The 16,342-nt window shown below is 40.0% G+C and overlaps 1 protein-coding gene across 1 annotated transcript in view; it reads left to right on the top strand.

Moving 5' to 3' along the window:
- dnah5 (dynein, axonemal, heavy chain 5) overlaps positions 1-16,342 on the top strand; it is a 223,958-nt gene that overhangs the window by 117,387 nt on the left and 90,229 nt on the right. The window contains exons 39-41 of the mRNA XM_073024384.1: positions 342-476; positions 1,316-1,423; positions 14,015-14,168. Coding sequence (XP_072880485.1) covers positions 342-476; positions 1,316-1,423; positions 14,015-14,168 — 397 coding nt within the window. The remainder of the gene's footprint in view (positions 1-341; positions 477-1,315; positions 1,424-14,014; positions 14,169-16,342) is intronic.

The following is a 16,342-nucleotide window of genomic DNA, read 5'->3' as shown; positions in this document are numbered from 1 at the left end:
AAAAGCTGCAAGAATTATTGCTTTAAAGATGATATGGCGGATTTTGAAATTTGTGAAAAGTTTTTATTAACAGTTCTGGGAAAGCTTTTGAGTAGTTGCATAATTTAAATTCAGATTTTTATGATTTTAAAGCTTACAAGAGTGAATTTCCAAATTCTAGGCACACAGCAGGGAATTGCTGCTGAAATAAGTGCAGACCAAATAATATATAGTTTTGTAACTTTCTTATTGATCTACATTTCGTCAGCAAGCAGACTTTTGTTATAACCACTGAATTAGTGAAGCTACATTTTAAAAATAATATAACGTAAATGAATCTTTGCATAATTCACCCCTATTAGGTGCATTATGATTTTGGCCTACGTAACATCCTGTCTGTGTTGCGAACACTTGGAGCAGCAAAGCGAGCCAATCCCAAAGATACAGAGTCTACCATTGTTATGCGTGTACTTCGTGACATGAACCTGTCTAAACTTGTAAGTTACAATTCGGTTCTGGTTTGTGAGAAAACAGATTAACTTCAACACACAACTTAGAACTGACCTAGGATTTGTCTTGGTTAGAATTATATGATTTTCAGGAAATGTCAGTCCAAAAGAAATGCACAGTTATTAAAGTATTCTTAGATTTTGTTTATATACTGAATATTTGGGTGGCAGGGTGGAGATGCATCTCTACCAAAGGAGGAGTAAGGCGCTCCCTCCCTCCACTATCCTGCAGGTTAACCTTGTGCAAGGTGGAGCACCTGCTGAGCCCCCCCCCCCCCCCCAATCAGGGTGTTGTGAAACCATGGGAGCAGATGGTAGATAGTTGTTTGAGCAACTGGTGCGTAACTCACAAGTCATGGTCGTGTAACCACTGATGCCAGGCAGACGATCTCTGAAGAGTATTGATAATGGCTGGGGTCGCCCATCTTGTGACGACACTGCCCAGAAGAAAACAATGGCAAGCCACTTCTGAAGAAAAGTTTGTCAAAGACAATCATGGTCGTGAGACCATGATTGCCCATGTCATATAATATGGTAAAGAAAGATGACGATGACTGAATATTAAGATCTTAAATCTATTAGCGCATTAAATTATATCCCTTTCTAATATGAACCTGATTACACAAAAATGTTTATAAATCCTCAATTAATTCAGATCAACAAATCTTAGTGCCAGCATTGTTTTCTTTTTAAAATTTCTTTTTGACAGTAGCAAATTTCTACTTTGAAAAAATATATAGTTTGCTCTAAGTTACAATTATTTAATGGTTTACTCATTTCTTACATACTTTAAATATGACTAAAGAGAAGAAATCTTTATTTCTTAGATTGATGAAGATGAGCCACTTTTCCTCAGTTTGATTGAGGATCTATTTCCTGGTATCCAGTTGGATAAAGCAGGATTACCAGAACTGGAAGCTGCCATTGACAAAAGGGTAAACTTTACAAACTCCTCATCATTTGGCTCATATTCGATGAGATGTGCCTTTATAATCCTTACTTTTGAAAACAGTGCATACCATTGACAGAACATCTAATTCTGCTGTGTCTGTGAATATAAAGATGAAAAAGATTAATTGTGTACATATTTGAAGGTTGCCATCTCCAAAGCAAAAAGGATTTCATACCCATCCACCAACCCATACCTCATGACATTAGTATTTAAGAAAGAAAGGGAGGAGAGATAGTATAACAATCACTAATTTCTTCATAAATTAGTCATTCTGATAGCACATGCCTAAGATTTCACTTTTATCAGTCATGAGTAGAACTCTCTTCTTGCATATTCCCAAGGCGTCTCCACCATCTGCATAGCAAAGCCAGGATTTGACAGATTGTTCTGCACTTGCGCGGATGAGTGCTGCTGTAACAATCTAGAATCTCAACACCACCCACAAGACAGCTTTCTTGCTTGCTAGGCAATACATCATCTTGAGCAGACTCGCTCTCCAGCACTGTCACATGGTGATTATAATCATAATGCGATGGAGCAACTTGCCTAGGTTTCTTCAACAGCAAGTATTAAGACAGCCATATCACCTCTCTTGAACAACTAAATCTGTGACATACATAGTGAAAATCTGAGCCCAAGCACTAATCCTTACACTACCCACATCTTTATAATCATTACTTTTGAAAACAATGCATACCATTGACAGAACATCCGATTCTGCTGCGTCAATGAATGTAAAATATAAAAGACATGAATGTAACGATGGAAAGATATGAAGGTCAAAGCTCAGCACGTTGAGAAATAACTTGTTATTCCTGCTCATTGTTTTCTGTCCCGTATCCAATTCTCAATCCATATCAGTAATTTTCTCCAAATTTTTTGTGTATTCTCACCTTCTTGATTCACATTTAACCTGTGTTAGATCTTGCTGAAAAACCCTGAAAATATGTAAACAGCACATTCACTCATTCCCTCCACCTCATATTTATTTTGCAAGTCATATCCTCAAAGAATTCCAATAGATTAATAAAACATCATTCATTTTCTTTACACAAACCTGTGCTGATTCCGTTCAATCCAATGATTCCTTTTTGGGCATTCTGTTATTACTAGAGAGTCCACTGTTTGCCCACTACTAATATTAAACTAATATAAGGAGAGGTTAGTATTCTCTCCTCTCTTTCAGATACCAAGAACGTACTTTTTACACTCTAATGCAGCTAAATCTTGTGTCTACATAATTTTGAAAGATGAATACTACAGCATCCACTTTCTGTAGCTGCACCTTTCAAAACACTAGAATGTACAATGCCTATAAGAAGTATTCACTTCCCTTAGAAGCTTTCATGTTTTATTGTTTTACAACATTAAATCACAGTGGATTAAATTTGGCTTTTTTAACACTGATCAACAAAGACTCTTGTCAAACTGAAAACAGAACTCTACAAAGTGATCTAAATTAATTACAAATATAAAACTCAAAGTAATTGATTGTGTAAGTATTCACCCGCTTCAAGTCAGTATTTAGTAGATGCACCTTTGGCAGTAATTACAGCCTTAGGTCTGTGTGGGTAGGTCTCTATCAGCTTTGCCCATCTGGACACTGCAATTTTTCCCTATTCTTCTTTACAAAACTGCTCAAGTTCCGTCAGATTGCATCAGGATTCTGAGTGAGCAGCCATAAATTCTCAGTTAGATTGAGATCTGGACTCTGACTTGGCCTGGCCACTCCAGGACATTAACTTTGTTGTTCTAAGCCATTCCTGTGTAGTTTTGGCTTTATGATTGCAGACATCGTCTTACTAAAAAAAACAAATCTCCCAAGTTGCAGTCTCTTGCAGATGCCATCAAATTTTCCTCCAGAATTTTGCTGCATTCATTTTACCCTCATTTTACAAGCCTTCCAGGCCTGCTGCAGTGAAGTATCTCCACAATATGATGCAGCCACCACAATGCTTCATGGTAGGGATGGTGTGTTTTTGATGATGTGCCGTGTTTGGCTTACGCTAAACATAGCGTTTAATCTGATGGCCTAAAAGCTCAAACTTGGTTTCATCATACCATAGAACTTTCTTCCAGCTGACTTCAGAGTCTTCCGTGTACCTTCCGGCAAACTCTATTTGAGATTTCATGTGAGTTTTTTTTTAATAGTGGCCTTTCTCTTTGCCACTGCCCCATAATTCTATGACTGGTGAAGCACCCAGATAACAGTTGTTATATGCATAGTCTCTCCAATCTCAGCCACTGAAACTTATAACATCTTCAGAGTTGTTACAGCTCTCTTGCTAACCTCCCTCACTAATCCCCTTCTTGCACGGTCACTCAGTTTTTGAGGATGGTCTTCTATAGGCAGATTTACAGCTGTGCCATATTCTTTCCATTTCTTGATGATTAACTTAACTGTACTCAAGGGATATTCAGTGACTTGGAAATTTTCTTGAATCCATCTCCTAACTTGTGCTTTTCTATAACCTTTCCATGGAGTTGCTTGGAGTGCTCTTTTGCCTTCATGGTGTAGCTTTTGCCAGGATACTGACTCACCAGCAGCTGGGCCTCCAGATACAGGTGTATTTTTACTGCGATCAATTGAAACACCCTGACTGCACATGTTGATGATCTTCATTTAACTAATTATGTGACTTCTAAAGCCTGTTGGCTGCACCAGTGATGATTTGATGTGTCACATTAAAGGCGGTGAATACTTAGGCAATCAATTATTTTGTGTTTTGTATTTGTCATTAATTTAAATCACTTTATAGAGATCTATTTTCTCTTTAGCACAAAGAGTTTTTTTGTTGATCAGTGTCAAGAAAAGCCAAATTAAATCCACTGTGATTAAATGTTGTAAAATAGTGGTCACCAACCTTTTTAAGCCCAAGATCCCCTACCTCGGTCTTAGTTCAAGGCAAGATCGACCTCAGAGCAATTAGTTACGCGCATGCGCGCCAGGGCAGAAAAGACCGGAAGTAAAACCCCACAATCCGGAAGTAGAAATAACGTATGAACACCAGGGGTACCCACCCTTTTATGCATTGCGGACTGGTTTAATATTGACAATATTCTTATGGACCGGCTGACGGGGGGTGGGGGGGGGGCTGTTAAACACGACGGGAATACAGCGATACTCAAAGCAGGTTCCTTATGTCCATTCTATTCTGCAATTTTGTGGCTCTCGGCACTTAACTTCTATCCCACGCTGCTCACAAAACTCAACGCGTTTGTCTTTAAGTGCTGGGTGCTTGGACTCAAGGTACCGAAGCAGTTTTGAGGGCTACATTGCCTCGGACAGCCTCCCGGCCTGAACTCCAACCTCCCGGCCCCAGACGCCTTGGCCAGGTGCGGTTGGTCGTGGGTTGGGTGAGAGGACGAGGTCAGGGCTGGAGGTCCCCGTACTGGGGGGGGGGGGGGGGGAGCGGGCGGCGGTCGCAGTCCGAAGAGAGCGATTGAGCGAGCGAGGAGTGTAACAGGGAGCAGGCCCGCTCCCCCCCCCCCGTAGGATCTATTGGCCGACAAAAGTTTTTTTTCAGTAGATCGCAGCGAGGTAGCTGCTCTGATACTTACGAAAGGCTGAGCCCGAATTAGGCCGTCTGCGAATATTTTAGCACCAGGTTCCCCGTGAACATTCGGTGTGCGGAACAGGTTTAGAGGCAGCGCTCCAGGCCAATACCGACGGCACTTCCCGCCGACTGCCCGAGGCCAACCAGTGATCCCCGGCGTGAGGGTATCACTGCATTTAGGCGACTGATGACCTCGAGTGCGTTCAAGTTCAACAGTGGGCTGATAGGGAATGAGGAAAGGTGTAACTGACTCATATTGTTTCCTCCCGGCCCGGTGGTTGGGGACCACTGAATTACACAGCATAGTGTGGGGGGAGCTACACACATGCGCACTGAGCAGAAAGAACAGAGCTAAAACCCCACAACCCAGAAACAATCTCTCAACAGTATCTTTTTTTTCATTTTTTTTCGGGATCTATTGGGAAAGTCTCAAAGATTGACTAGTCGATCGCAATGGACGGGTTGGCGACCACTATTGTAAAACAAGAAAACATGAAAATCTCCAAGGGGGGGGTTGAATACTTTTTATAGGCACTGTAGATCATCCTTAGGATTTATCAAATGCAAAGCTCGCTAACCTCTCTAGTTTTTTTTAAAATTTGTACATTACCTTAATTTCTTCATTCTTGCAAGATCCTTGTTTCTATCATGGTTCTGATCAGTTTCTGCATCATCTTCTTTGAGGAACGACAAAGTAATTGCTTAATGTCTCTGCCGTTTCCTCATTTGTCCCCTCTAGTCGTTTGTTCATTTTTGTATGTTCCTGAACTTGTTCTTTTTGGTTTCTTGCCTATCTCTTCTCAAATGTTGTCTTGCCCTTTTAATGATTTGTTTGTCATTTCTTGGTAAATAGAATTCTTCTATACCTCATGCCTATTGATTTTTCTGAGAACTTTCAAACTTCTTCCTTTGATTTAATTCTGTCTTTAATTTCTCTTGTCTTCCACCAATGAATTAATTTTCCTCTGGCAATAATCTACACATTTCTTTTATACTCAAAGTCTGTTTGCCCAAAGACTTTTCACTTTATTTCTTTTTCTAATAAACCACAGACAAGCCTCCTCTCACATCTTCATACTTCCCTTTGTTAAGGTTTAGGATCCTAGTTTCAGATTAACTGTAAACATGAGAAAGTCTAAAGCAGCACACACAAAATGCTAAAGGAACTCAGCAGGTCAGGCAGCATCTATGGAAATAAACAAACAGTCGATATTTCGGGCAAAGACCCTTCTTCAGGACTGGAAAGGAAGGAGAAGATGCCAAAATAAAAAAAGATGGGGGGGGGTGGCGGTGGACAGGAAGGAGGATAACTTGAAGATGATAGGTGAAGTCGGGTGGGTGGAAAAGGTAAAGGGTTGGAGAGCAAGGAATTTGACGGGAGAGGAGAGTGGACCATAGGAGAAAGGAAAGAAGGAAGAATACGGGGGACGTGATAGGCAGGTGAAGAAGAATCAGGTTTATTAGCAGCAGCAGCAGTTCAATGCAATACATAACCTAGCAGAGAGAGAAAAAAAATAGTAATAAATAAACAGGTAAATCAATTACGTATATTGAATTGATTATTAAAAAATGTGCAAAAACAGAAATACAGGTACTGTATATTTTTTTTAAAGTGAGGTAGCGCCCAAAGCTTCAAAGTTCATTTAGGAATCAGGTGGCAGAGGGGAAGCTGTTCCTGAATCGCTGAGTGTGTGCCTTCAGGCTTCTGTATCTCCTAGCTGATGGTAACAGTGAGAAAAGTGCATGCCCTGGGTGCTGGAGGTCCTTAGTAATGGACGCTGCCTTTCTGAGACACCGCTTCCTAAAGATGTCTTGGGTACTTTGTAGGCTTGTGCCCAAGATGGAGCTGACTAGATTTACAACCTTTTGCAGCTTCTTTCAGTCCTGTGCAGTAGCCCCTCCATACCGGACAGAATGCTCTCCACGGTACAATTATAGAAGTTTTTGAGCGTATTTGTTGACATGCCAAATCGCATCAAACTCCTAATAAAGTATAGCCGCTGTCTTGCCTTCTTTATGATTGCATCAATATGTCGGGACCAGGTTAGATCCTCAGAGATCTTGACCCCCAGGAACTTGAAGCTGCTCACTCTCTCCACTCATCTATGAGGATTGGTATGTGTTCCTTTGTCTTACCCTTCCTGAAGTCCACAATCAGCTCTTTCGTCTTACTGACGTTGAGCGCCAGGTTGTTGCTGGAGCACCGCTCCACTAGTTGGCATATCTCACTCCTGTACGCCCTCTCATCACCACCTGAGATTCTACCAACAATGGTTGTATCGTCAGCAAATTTGTAGATGGTGTTTGAGCTATGCCTAGCCACACAGTCATGAGTACACAGAGTAGAGCAGTGGGCTAAGCACACACCCCTGAGGTGTGCCAGAGTTGATCATCAGCGAGGAGGATATGTTATCACCAATCCGCACAGACTGTGGTCTTCTGATTAGGAAGTCGAGGTTCCAATTACAGAGGGAGGTACAGAGGCCCAGGTTCTGCAACTTCTCAATCAGGATTGTGGGAATGATGGTATTAAATGCTGAGCTATAGTTAATGAACAGCATCCTGATGTAGGTGTTTGTGTTGTCCAGGTGGGGTAAAGCCATATTGAGAGCCATTGAGGTTGCGTCTGCTGTTCACCTATTGTGACTATAGGCAAATTGCAAGAGCTAAAAGGCCAGAGTGAGGAATAGAAGAGTGGATGGATGGGGAAGGAATTTTTGTTTACTGGAAGAGGAACTGGGCACAAACTTCTATCATGTTATCATCACTCTTCCATAATTGTCCCTTTACAATATAATTATCAGTTAACTCCTTAATTTAGACAAGACCCTTACTAAAGCATTTAACGTCTGTATGTATTGGGCAGGAACTTCTGTTTGATAATGCTGCATACTTTCGAGCACAGTTTGCTCAGTATTGGTACAACTTGTGCATAGGACTGTGGAATTTTAAACACAATTGCTTTCAGTGCTAATTGAGATTCAGATTTCTTCTGTATCATTTGTGAAAACAGTTCCAGGATGCACACGACATCAATGTGTCCTCACAGAGACTCTATAATCCTGGAGCATCTCCATTTCCTGCACTCATTTGTATGCCTTAAAGTAAGCTTTAGTAATAGAGTTGGATCTTTTATGTGCAGTTACAACAATAATAATAGATATGTCTCAAGTTTTAAACATTTTTTTCTAATTTTCATGAAACACTGACCACTGTAAAGGAAAAGGTTGTATAGATTAGGAAACCAGAGCACAGGAAAATGAGGGGAGATCTTATACAGGATTATGAGAGGTATAGATAGGGTGAGTGCATACAGTCTTTTCACCACAGATTGCTAGCCGTCAGTGGTTTAGGATGAAAGATGAAATATTTAATGGGAATCTAAGGAGGCCTGTTTCATTCAGAGGGTAGTGGAATGAGCAGCCAGTGGAAATGTTAGATGTAGGTTCAATTTTAACATTTAAATGACGTTTGGATGGGGTGTGGATGGCGATGGTCTGGGTGCAGGTAGGTGTGGCTAGGCTGAAGAGCAGGCCAGCATGGATTAGATGGGCTGAAGGGCCTGTTTCTGTGCTATAGTACTTTATGACTATATGTCTCTATGCACTCCAGCCTATCTGTAAGATAGAATTGCATGTTTAAAAGCGATTTGAGAAACTAGTCATTAACAGGTGATGTGAGTTAAAGTATTTTGTATGATTAAACTGATTTTAATCGGCATTAATAATATTTTTTCCAAATTCTAAGGGAAAATTACAAAAGTGTGTTTAAAATGCTATATATAGGCCTTTAAACTGAAAACAAAAAAAAAATAAAGTAGAATAGGTTCTGTAAGAGGAAACAGTAAAAAAAAAGAGACCAGTTGAGAGGTAATACTGTGGATAATGATAAGCCACCCATGACACAAAAGAAGTGTGTGTGTAAAATGATAAGGGTATTATGGCAACTTATTTCAAAGTAGCCACTTAATCTGAATGCACAAAGCATTCATAACAAAATCGATTAATGGATGGCATGAACAGAGATAAATAGATATAATCATACAGTCATTACAGGAACATAATGGGAAAACGACCAAAGCCGGAAAATGCATTTTCTATGGTATTTGACTGCTCAGAAAGATTAAGGAAATGGATAAAGAGCTGACTTAGCTTTGATAACTTTGAAATGAGAAATAACCAAGAAAAATAATCACTGCTGGGGTGGTGATTATACAGTTGGTCAGAGTATCAATGAATGCAGAGCTTATAATAAAGGTATTGCTAAAAGCATGAGCAATGTTAATTTAAGTTTGAACAGCTCAAGTTGGCTAGGTTGTCTGAAGGACACCCCTAACAGGGTTCCAGATCCAATGGAAGAATAAACAATTTTTACAAATGATCGTATTTAATTGTACAGGATTAATTAGTAGAAGATCGATGGGAGAGGTATGATGGGCTGTGCTCCAGGTGCAGATCAGTGAGACTTGGCAGAATGCCCTCTTGGCATGGACTCGACAGGCTGAAAAGTCTGTTTCCATGCTGTAGCGCTCAATGACTAAGGTCATTTTGGAAAGTGTGATCATAACACAACGGAATGTAAAATTCAGTCATTGTCAGAATGAACAAACCAAAACTGGGACCTTATTCAAAATGTGATTTGACCAGAGTGAATTGAATTGAATTGACTTTATTACTTGCATCCTTCATATACATGAGGAATAAAAATCTTTATGTTACGTCTCCATCTAACTGTGCAATGTGCAATTTATAGTAATTTATAATAAATGGTATGTACAACAGGATGGTCAATATAACATAGAAATACAATTGTATCAACATGACTTAATCAGTCTGATGGCCTGGTAGAAGAAGCTTTCCCGGGTGGTAGCAGCTGGAACAATTTGTGGTTGGGGTGACTCGGGACCCCAATGACCCTTAGCCCTTTTTACGCATCTGTCTTGGTAAATGTCCTGAATAGTGGGAAGTTCACATACCAGGCAGTGATACAGCCAATCAGGATGCTCTTAATTGTGCCCCTGTAGAAAGCTCTTAGGACTTGAGGGCCCATATCAGACTTCTTCAACCATCTGAGGTGAAAAAGGCACTGTTGTGCTTTTTTTTTACCACACAGTCGGTATGTGCAGACCATGTGAGATCCTCGGTGATGTGTATGCCGAGGAAGTTAAAGCTGTTTACCCTCTCAACCCCAGATCCATTGATGTCAGTTGGGGTTAGCCTGTCTCCATTCCTCCTGTAGTCCACCACCAGCTCCTTTGTTTTTGTGACATTGAGGGAGAAGTTGTTTTCTTGACACCACTGTGTCAGGGTGATGACTTCTTCTCTGTAGGCTGCCTCATTATTGTTTGAGATTAGGCCAATCAGTGTAGTATCGGTGGCAAATTTAATTAGCAGATTGGAGCTGTGGGTGGCGACACAGTCATTGATATACAGAGAGTAAAGGAGGGGACTTAGGACACAGCCCCGAGGGGCACCTGTATTGAGGGTCAGAAGGGAAGAGGTGAGGGAACCCACTCTTACTACCTGTCAGCGCTCTGACAGGAAGTCTAGGATCCAGCTGCACAAGGCAAGGTGAACACTGAGATCTCTGAGCTTCTTATCGAGCCTGGAGGGAATTATGGTGTTGAATGCTGAACTGTAGTTCAAGAACAGCATTCTCACATAAACATCCTTCTTCTCCAGATGTGTAAGGATGGTGTATAGAGCTGTAGCTATTGCATCATCTGTCGATTGGTTCTGACGGTAGGCAAACTGTAGGGGTCCAGTTTGGGTGGTAGCAAGCTGCAGATGTAGTCCTTAACCAGCCTCTCAAAGCATTTGCTTATTATTGAGGTGAGTGCGATAGGACAAGAAAACGAATCTAGGTGACATATGTACTTTGATCATTAATTTACTTTGAACTTAATGGTCATGGAGAAAATGCTGAAATTCATCATTGAGACAGTAGGAATAGGACATTTAAAATGTTTACATGGTTTTATGAATGTGAAACTGTGTGACACTATTAATTCCCATTGAGATTTGGGTGGCATGGTAGATTAGAGATTCACGTAATGCTATTAGAGCAGTGACCAGGGTAAACTTCCATTGCTGTCTGTAAGGGGTTTATATGTTCTCCCGGTGACCACATAGATTGTCCCTGGGTGCTTTGGTTTCCTCACACATTCTAAAGATTTATGTCGATCGTTCACATGGGTGTAATGGAGGGTGTGGGCTCATCAGTCCAGAAGGGCCTGTTACTTTGCTGTATCTCTAAATAAAAAAAATTTAAAAAATCAGCGTAGATAAAAAGGAACCAGTAGATATTATGCATTTGGAATAAGGGATCTGATATGGTGCTAAATCAATTCCCTACAATGTAAGGATTCATAGTATTGAGGGTAATATATTAATGTGATTAGAAGAGTGACTGACAGAAAAGGAAATTAATTTTGTTGTTTGGGGTTGGCTATTAATATGCATATTTGAGGCTGTGGCTGAAAGCTTCATGGACCATATGAGGAAATTGAAGATTATGACGATTCAAAGAAAAATGGATCTTGCACAAGGATCAGGTCATCATTGGTTTTATTGAATAACCAATCCAGATTTATTTATTTACCTCATCTGTATTGAAGCATACAATGAAATGCTTTGTTTGTATTAAAACCAACACAATCTAACGGTATTTTTTTTGAGGGGGGGAGCAGCCCACAAGTGTCGCCACAGATTCTCGTGACAATGTAACAGCAGGACAACAAAAGCAACAACACCACAACAACAACAACAACAGCAGCAAAACAAGCCCCTTTCCTCCATTCCATCCACCCACCCACCCACTCGCTCACCTAGACAGGCCTTCAAACCCAGAACAGGCCAGCTCTGGACTTCCAGCCTCCAGTGGACTTGCAAGCACCAGGCCTTTGACTTTGCCAATAGACTCATAGAATTAGGGCTACGGTTATCAGGCTCTGACACCTGGGCTTGCCTACTTTGCTTCGGGCTTTGATATTAACAAAAGGACTCATCAATGACAGCACCCCATCATTTGAATCTGAATCTATCATCGTCATCATAGGTGGGAAAGCAACTTCTGAAGAGGACATTGGAAATAGAGGGATATGACAGGTTGAGCGAGTAGACAAAAAGGTGGCAGATGGGGTATAATGTGGGGAATTGTGAAGGTAATCACTTTGATAGGAATAATTGAAAAAACAGATTAGTTGGGTAAGAAAACTGAACGTTCTGTATTAGAGCAACACACACAAAATGCTGGAGGAACTCAGCAGGCCAGGCAGCATCTATGGAAAAGAGTATAGATTCATTTATGTTCATAATCAGAACCAGAATCAGGTTTATTATCACCAGTACGTGTCGTGAAATTTTTTTTAACTTGGCATCGGCAGTTCAATGCAATACATAATATAGAAGAAGAGAAAAAAATAATAATAAGTAAGTAAATCAATTACAGTATATGTGTATTGAATAGATTAAAAATTGTGCAAAAACAGAAATAATATATATTTAAAAAGTGAGGTAGTGTTCAGAGGTTCAATGTCCACTTAGGAATTGGATGGCAGAGGGAAAGAAGCTGTTCCTGAATTGCTGAGTGTGTTCCTTCAGGCTTCTGTACCTTCTACCTGATTGTAACAGTGAGAAAAGGGCGTGCCCTGGGGTGCTGGATGTGCAGTAGCCCCCCCCCCCCCATACCAGACAGTGATGCAGCCTGTCAGAATGCTCTCCACGTTGCATCCATAGAAGTTTTTGAGTGTATTTGTTGACATGCCATATCTCTTCAAACTCCTGATGAAGTATAGCCACTGTCTTGCCTTCTTTATAACTGCATCGACATGTTGGAACTAGGTTAGATCCTTAGAGATCTTGGCACCCAGGAACTTGAAGCTGCTCACTCTCTCCACTTCTGATTCCCCTATGAGGATTGGTATGTGTTCCTTTGTTTTTACCGTTATGAAGTCCACAATCAGTTCTTTTGTCTTACTGACGTTGAGTGCTGGGTTGTTGCTGCGACACCACTCCACCAGTTGGCATATCTCACTCCTGTACGCCCTCTCATCTCCATCTGAGATTCTACCAACAATGGTTGTAGCATCAGCAAATTTATAGATGGTTCAAGATCAATATAGATTAAGATTCCAGCACCTGTGTGTATGGGAGGTGGGGTTGGGGTGTGGCTGGATCTCCTTTTCCCCTAGACATATACCAGCCTGTTGGGTGAGTGTTACACAAACATAACACCATTAGCGTTCAAGAAATAAAGCAGGTATAGCAAGCAATTGAGATGGTAAAAAGAATATTGTACCTTAAGACACTTTCTCTTAAACATCCATTAAACATAAACAGCTGCCCAGGGCCTTGGCAAGATCACATCTGGAGTATTACATAAAGTTTGGAATCCTAATTTTGGAAAAGATACACTTGGAGTGAGGGTATTTCTTCACCATGGATGGAGAATTTAGATCTAGAAGGCATAGGATCAGCATAAATGAAATAGAATGAGAACTTTTTCTTTAAGTCCTGTGAACATCTGAAACTCATTCCAAAATACAGTAGCCATTAAGCAAATTCAGGTCTGAGATTTTAGAATTATGGGCCAGTGGCCAAGACCACTGGTTTAATAGTGGATCAGGTTAAAGGGGCCAAATGGTGTTCTGTGGCTTAAATTTCTTATATTTTCATGAACAGCTTGATTGAGCTGGTTCATGGCTGTTTTCAAACTTGGTGATATACAAATTAGCTGGAGCAGACAATTGTATCGACTTTATGGAAAAAAGCACTTAAAGTTGAGCTTACCTTTTTGATTGTTTTTAAACTAAAATTGGCAACTCTACTCAATTGTGTAAATGTACTCATCTATATGGTGGCAATGTTGGTTTATTCGCAATATTTCCACTTTGTTATAACTTTAAAATAAGTAAGATGTTTTAAGTTTTGGTTTCTCATGGCAAAATTAAAAATGAAAGCTGTATATGTACTATTGTAAATTTTCAGTATACTGAAATTATATTTGGTTGTATTTAGATTGAAGAAGGTGGACTTGTCCGTCATCCTCCATGGAAACTGAAAGTTATTCAGCTGTTTGAAACTCAGAGAGTAAGACATGGAATGATGACTTTAGGACCCAGTGGAGCTGGAAAAACCACTTGCATCCACACATTGATGAAAGCCATGACTGGTAAAGTGGAAGCGTTTAAAGCGTCAATTAAATCTTTGAGTGGTTCTTAATTCTAGATGAAATGTATTTTACATGTAACTCTGAAATACTGGACTTGCTGAGGAGACTAATTTTGGACTGAAATATAAGATAAGAATCCTAAATTGTACCTGGTATAAACTTGTAAGAACTATATTACATCGAAGATGTGAAGTGGGCGGAATTACAAAGGGAACCATCTCAATGGTGCTCTGACTATTGCAATCAAGGTATTCTAGCCTTGTAAAGATCTTTCATTAGTTCATTTATTAATTACTAGCATTTCTGGAAACGTTGGCTTCATAGTGGAGTCAGCAGTTAAGGCCTATTCCCAATTTTCCTAGAAAAGATACTCCCACAATGCTGCCAGTTGAAAGTTTTAGGATTTTGACGCAGTCAAAATGTAAGAGTGGTAATGTACTTCCATTCAAGGAAAGACATAATTCTTGATAAGGAATTTGTAGTCCGGGATGGTGAAACATGTCCAGGATAGCACACACGAGTATTTTGTTGGCGTATGACATTCAGTGCTTCCCTTCAATTTTAAAAACCCCACCCACAATAAAAAGATACATAATGATTTTCTTTACTGCCAAATAACTCATCGGGGTGATTGATAAGTTCATGGCCTAAGGTAGAAGGCCTAAGGTATAAGTTATTAACCTTATTAACCTTATTAACTTCAAACTTTCTGCATAATCACTCAAAGAGTTGAACGGTATGTGCATGTAACGAGAGCTGTATAACTCATCTCCTTCTACCTTAGACCACGACCTTATCAATCACCCATCTGTAGACACTTTCTGGAGGCCCAAGATCTGTATGCTTCACTACTGCTGGTCTAAGTGTGTAAACGTAGGAGGGGACTATGTTGAAAAATAAATGTGCTAGGTTTTCTAAAATTGACTCCTTCTACCTTAGGCCATGAACTTATCAACCAGCCCTCATAAATTGCCCATGCCTTGTTATGGAATTGTGCTCCCAATTTTAGATTCCACCATTAAAGAAAACACCTTCACAGTAATCTACCTTGATAAGTCTCAGACATTCACATTTATCAGTACAATGATCTTGTACCCCTAAATTCCAAAGGCCACAAGTTGTTAACCTTGTTGACTTAAATCAAATCACTGAATGCCAGGAATCACCCTTGTGTATTGTCTTTGAGTTGCCCCTAGTGAAAATATATCTCTTGTTAGATAGAGACTAAGAATGTACTCCAGGTATTGTGTTGTCAACAAATTGTGCAGTTCTGGAAGGCACCTTTGCAAGAAAAGCCTCCATTCCATTTGCTATCTTAGGTACTTGCACCTGCATGCTGAATCATGTATGATAGTGTGCAATTACATTATGTTGTTTCTGTCCATTCAAACAGTATTCTACTTTTATGTTCTTGGTAATCTGCCTTGTATGTTTCTACATTATACACTACCTGCCAGTTGTTTTTTTCAATATCCTTTCGTGGACATTTTCCACCCTTGACTTTGTGTCTGTGTGAGAGTCTGGACCACCCTGGCACTTTACTGAGTAAACTGCCAGTAGTTCAGTGTGGAGCTACAAGTGTTTTCTGGCTATTTCTGGCCCTCTGCAAACAACTACAATGAATCTCATAGCAAAAATAAATTGCAAACGCTATAAAAATGAAACAAAAGCCCATAGAAAATTTATGTTCAACCCCTTCACCTCCCACTCCGTGCGCTTTATACTTTCCACATTCAGTGGATGATTATCAGTAAGTGGACAGGAAGCCCTGGGAATTTCAGAAGATCATACTTTTTTTTTTCTATTAAGCAACATGTCTAAATTTTTGTGAAAATTTCATTCATCATTCCATGCAGTCAGAATGAAGGATCAAATGCATGTTACTCCTTTTAATTATAAGCAATAGATTTTGAATTATGACCATACTAATGTAAGATATTACTTTTCCATTTGGTTGAAACATTTAAATGAAATTGACGCTTTAAGGTTGATGAGCCCTGCATGAGTTTTAATCCAAAAATAATAATGGAAAGGAAATGATATATTGAGCAGTTTGAGCACAGCACAAATTGTTCATGTTTTGATTGCACAAAATTCTGCAATAAGAGAAGTAATTGTAAAATGAATGGCAAATGAAAGAATCCCTCAATCTCTGTTTGTGAGAGTGAGTGAGG

The sequence above is a fragment of the Hemitrygon akajei genome, chromosome 20 (assembly GCF_048418815.1).
Source record: "Hemitrygon akajei chromosome 20, sHemAka1.3, whole genome shotgun sequence".
Classification (NCBI taxonomy): domain Eukaryota; kingdom Metazoa; phylum Chordata; class Chondrichthyes; order Myliobatiformes; family Dasyatidae; genus Hemitrygon; species Hemitrygon akajei.
The sequence above is the reverse complement of the archived record's forward strand: the minus strand, read 5'-3'. Positions and strand labels throughout refer to the sequence as shown.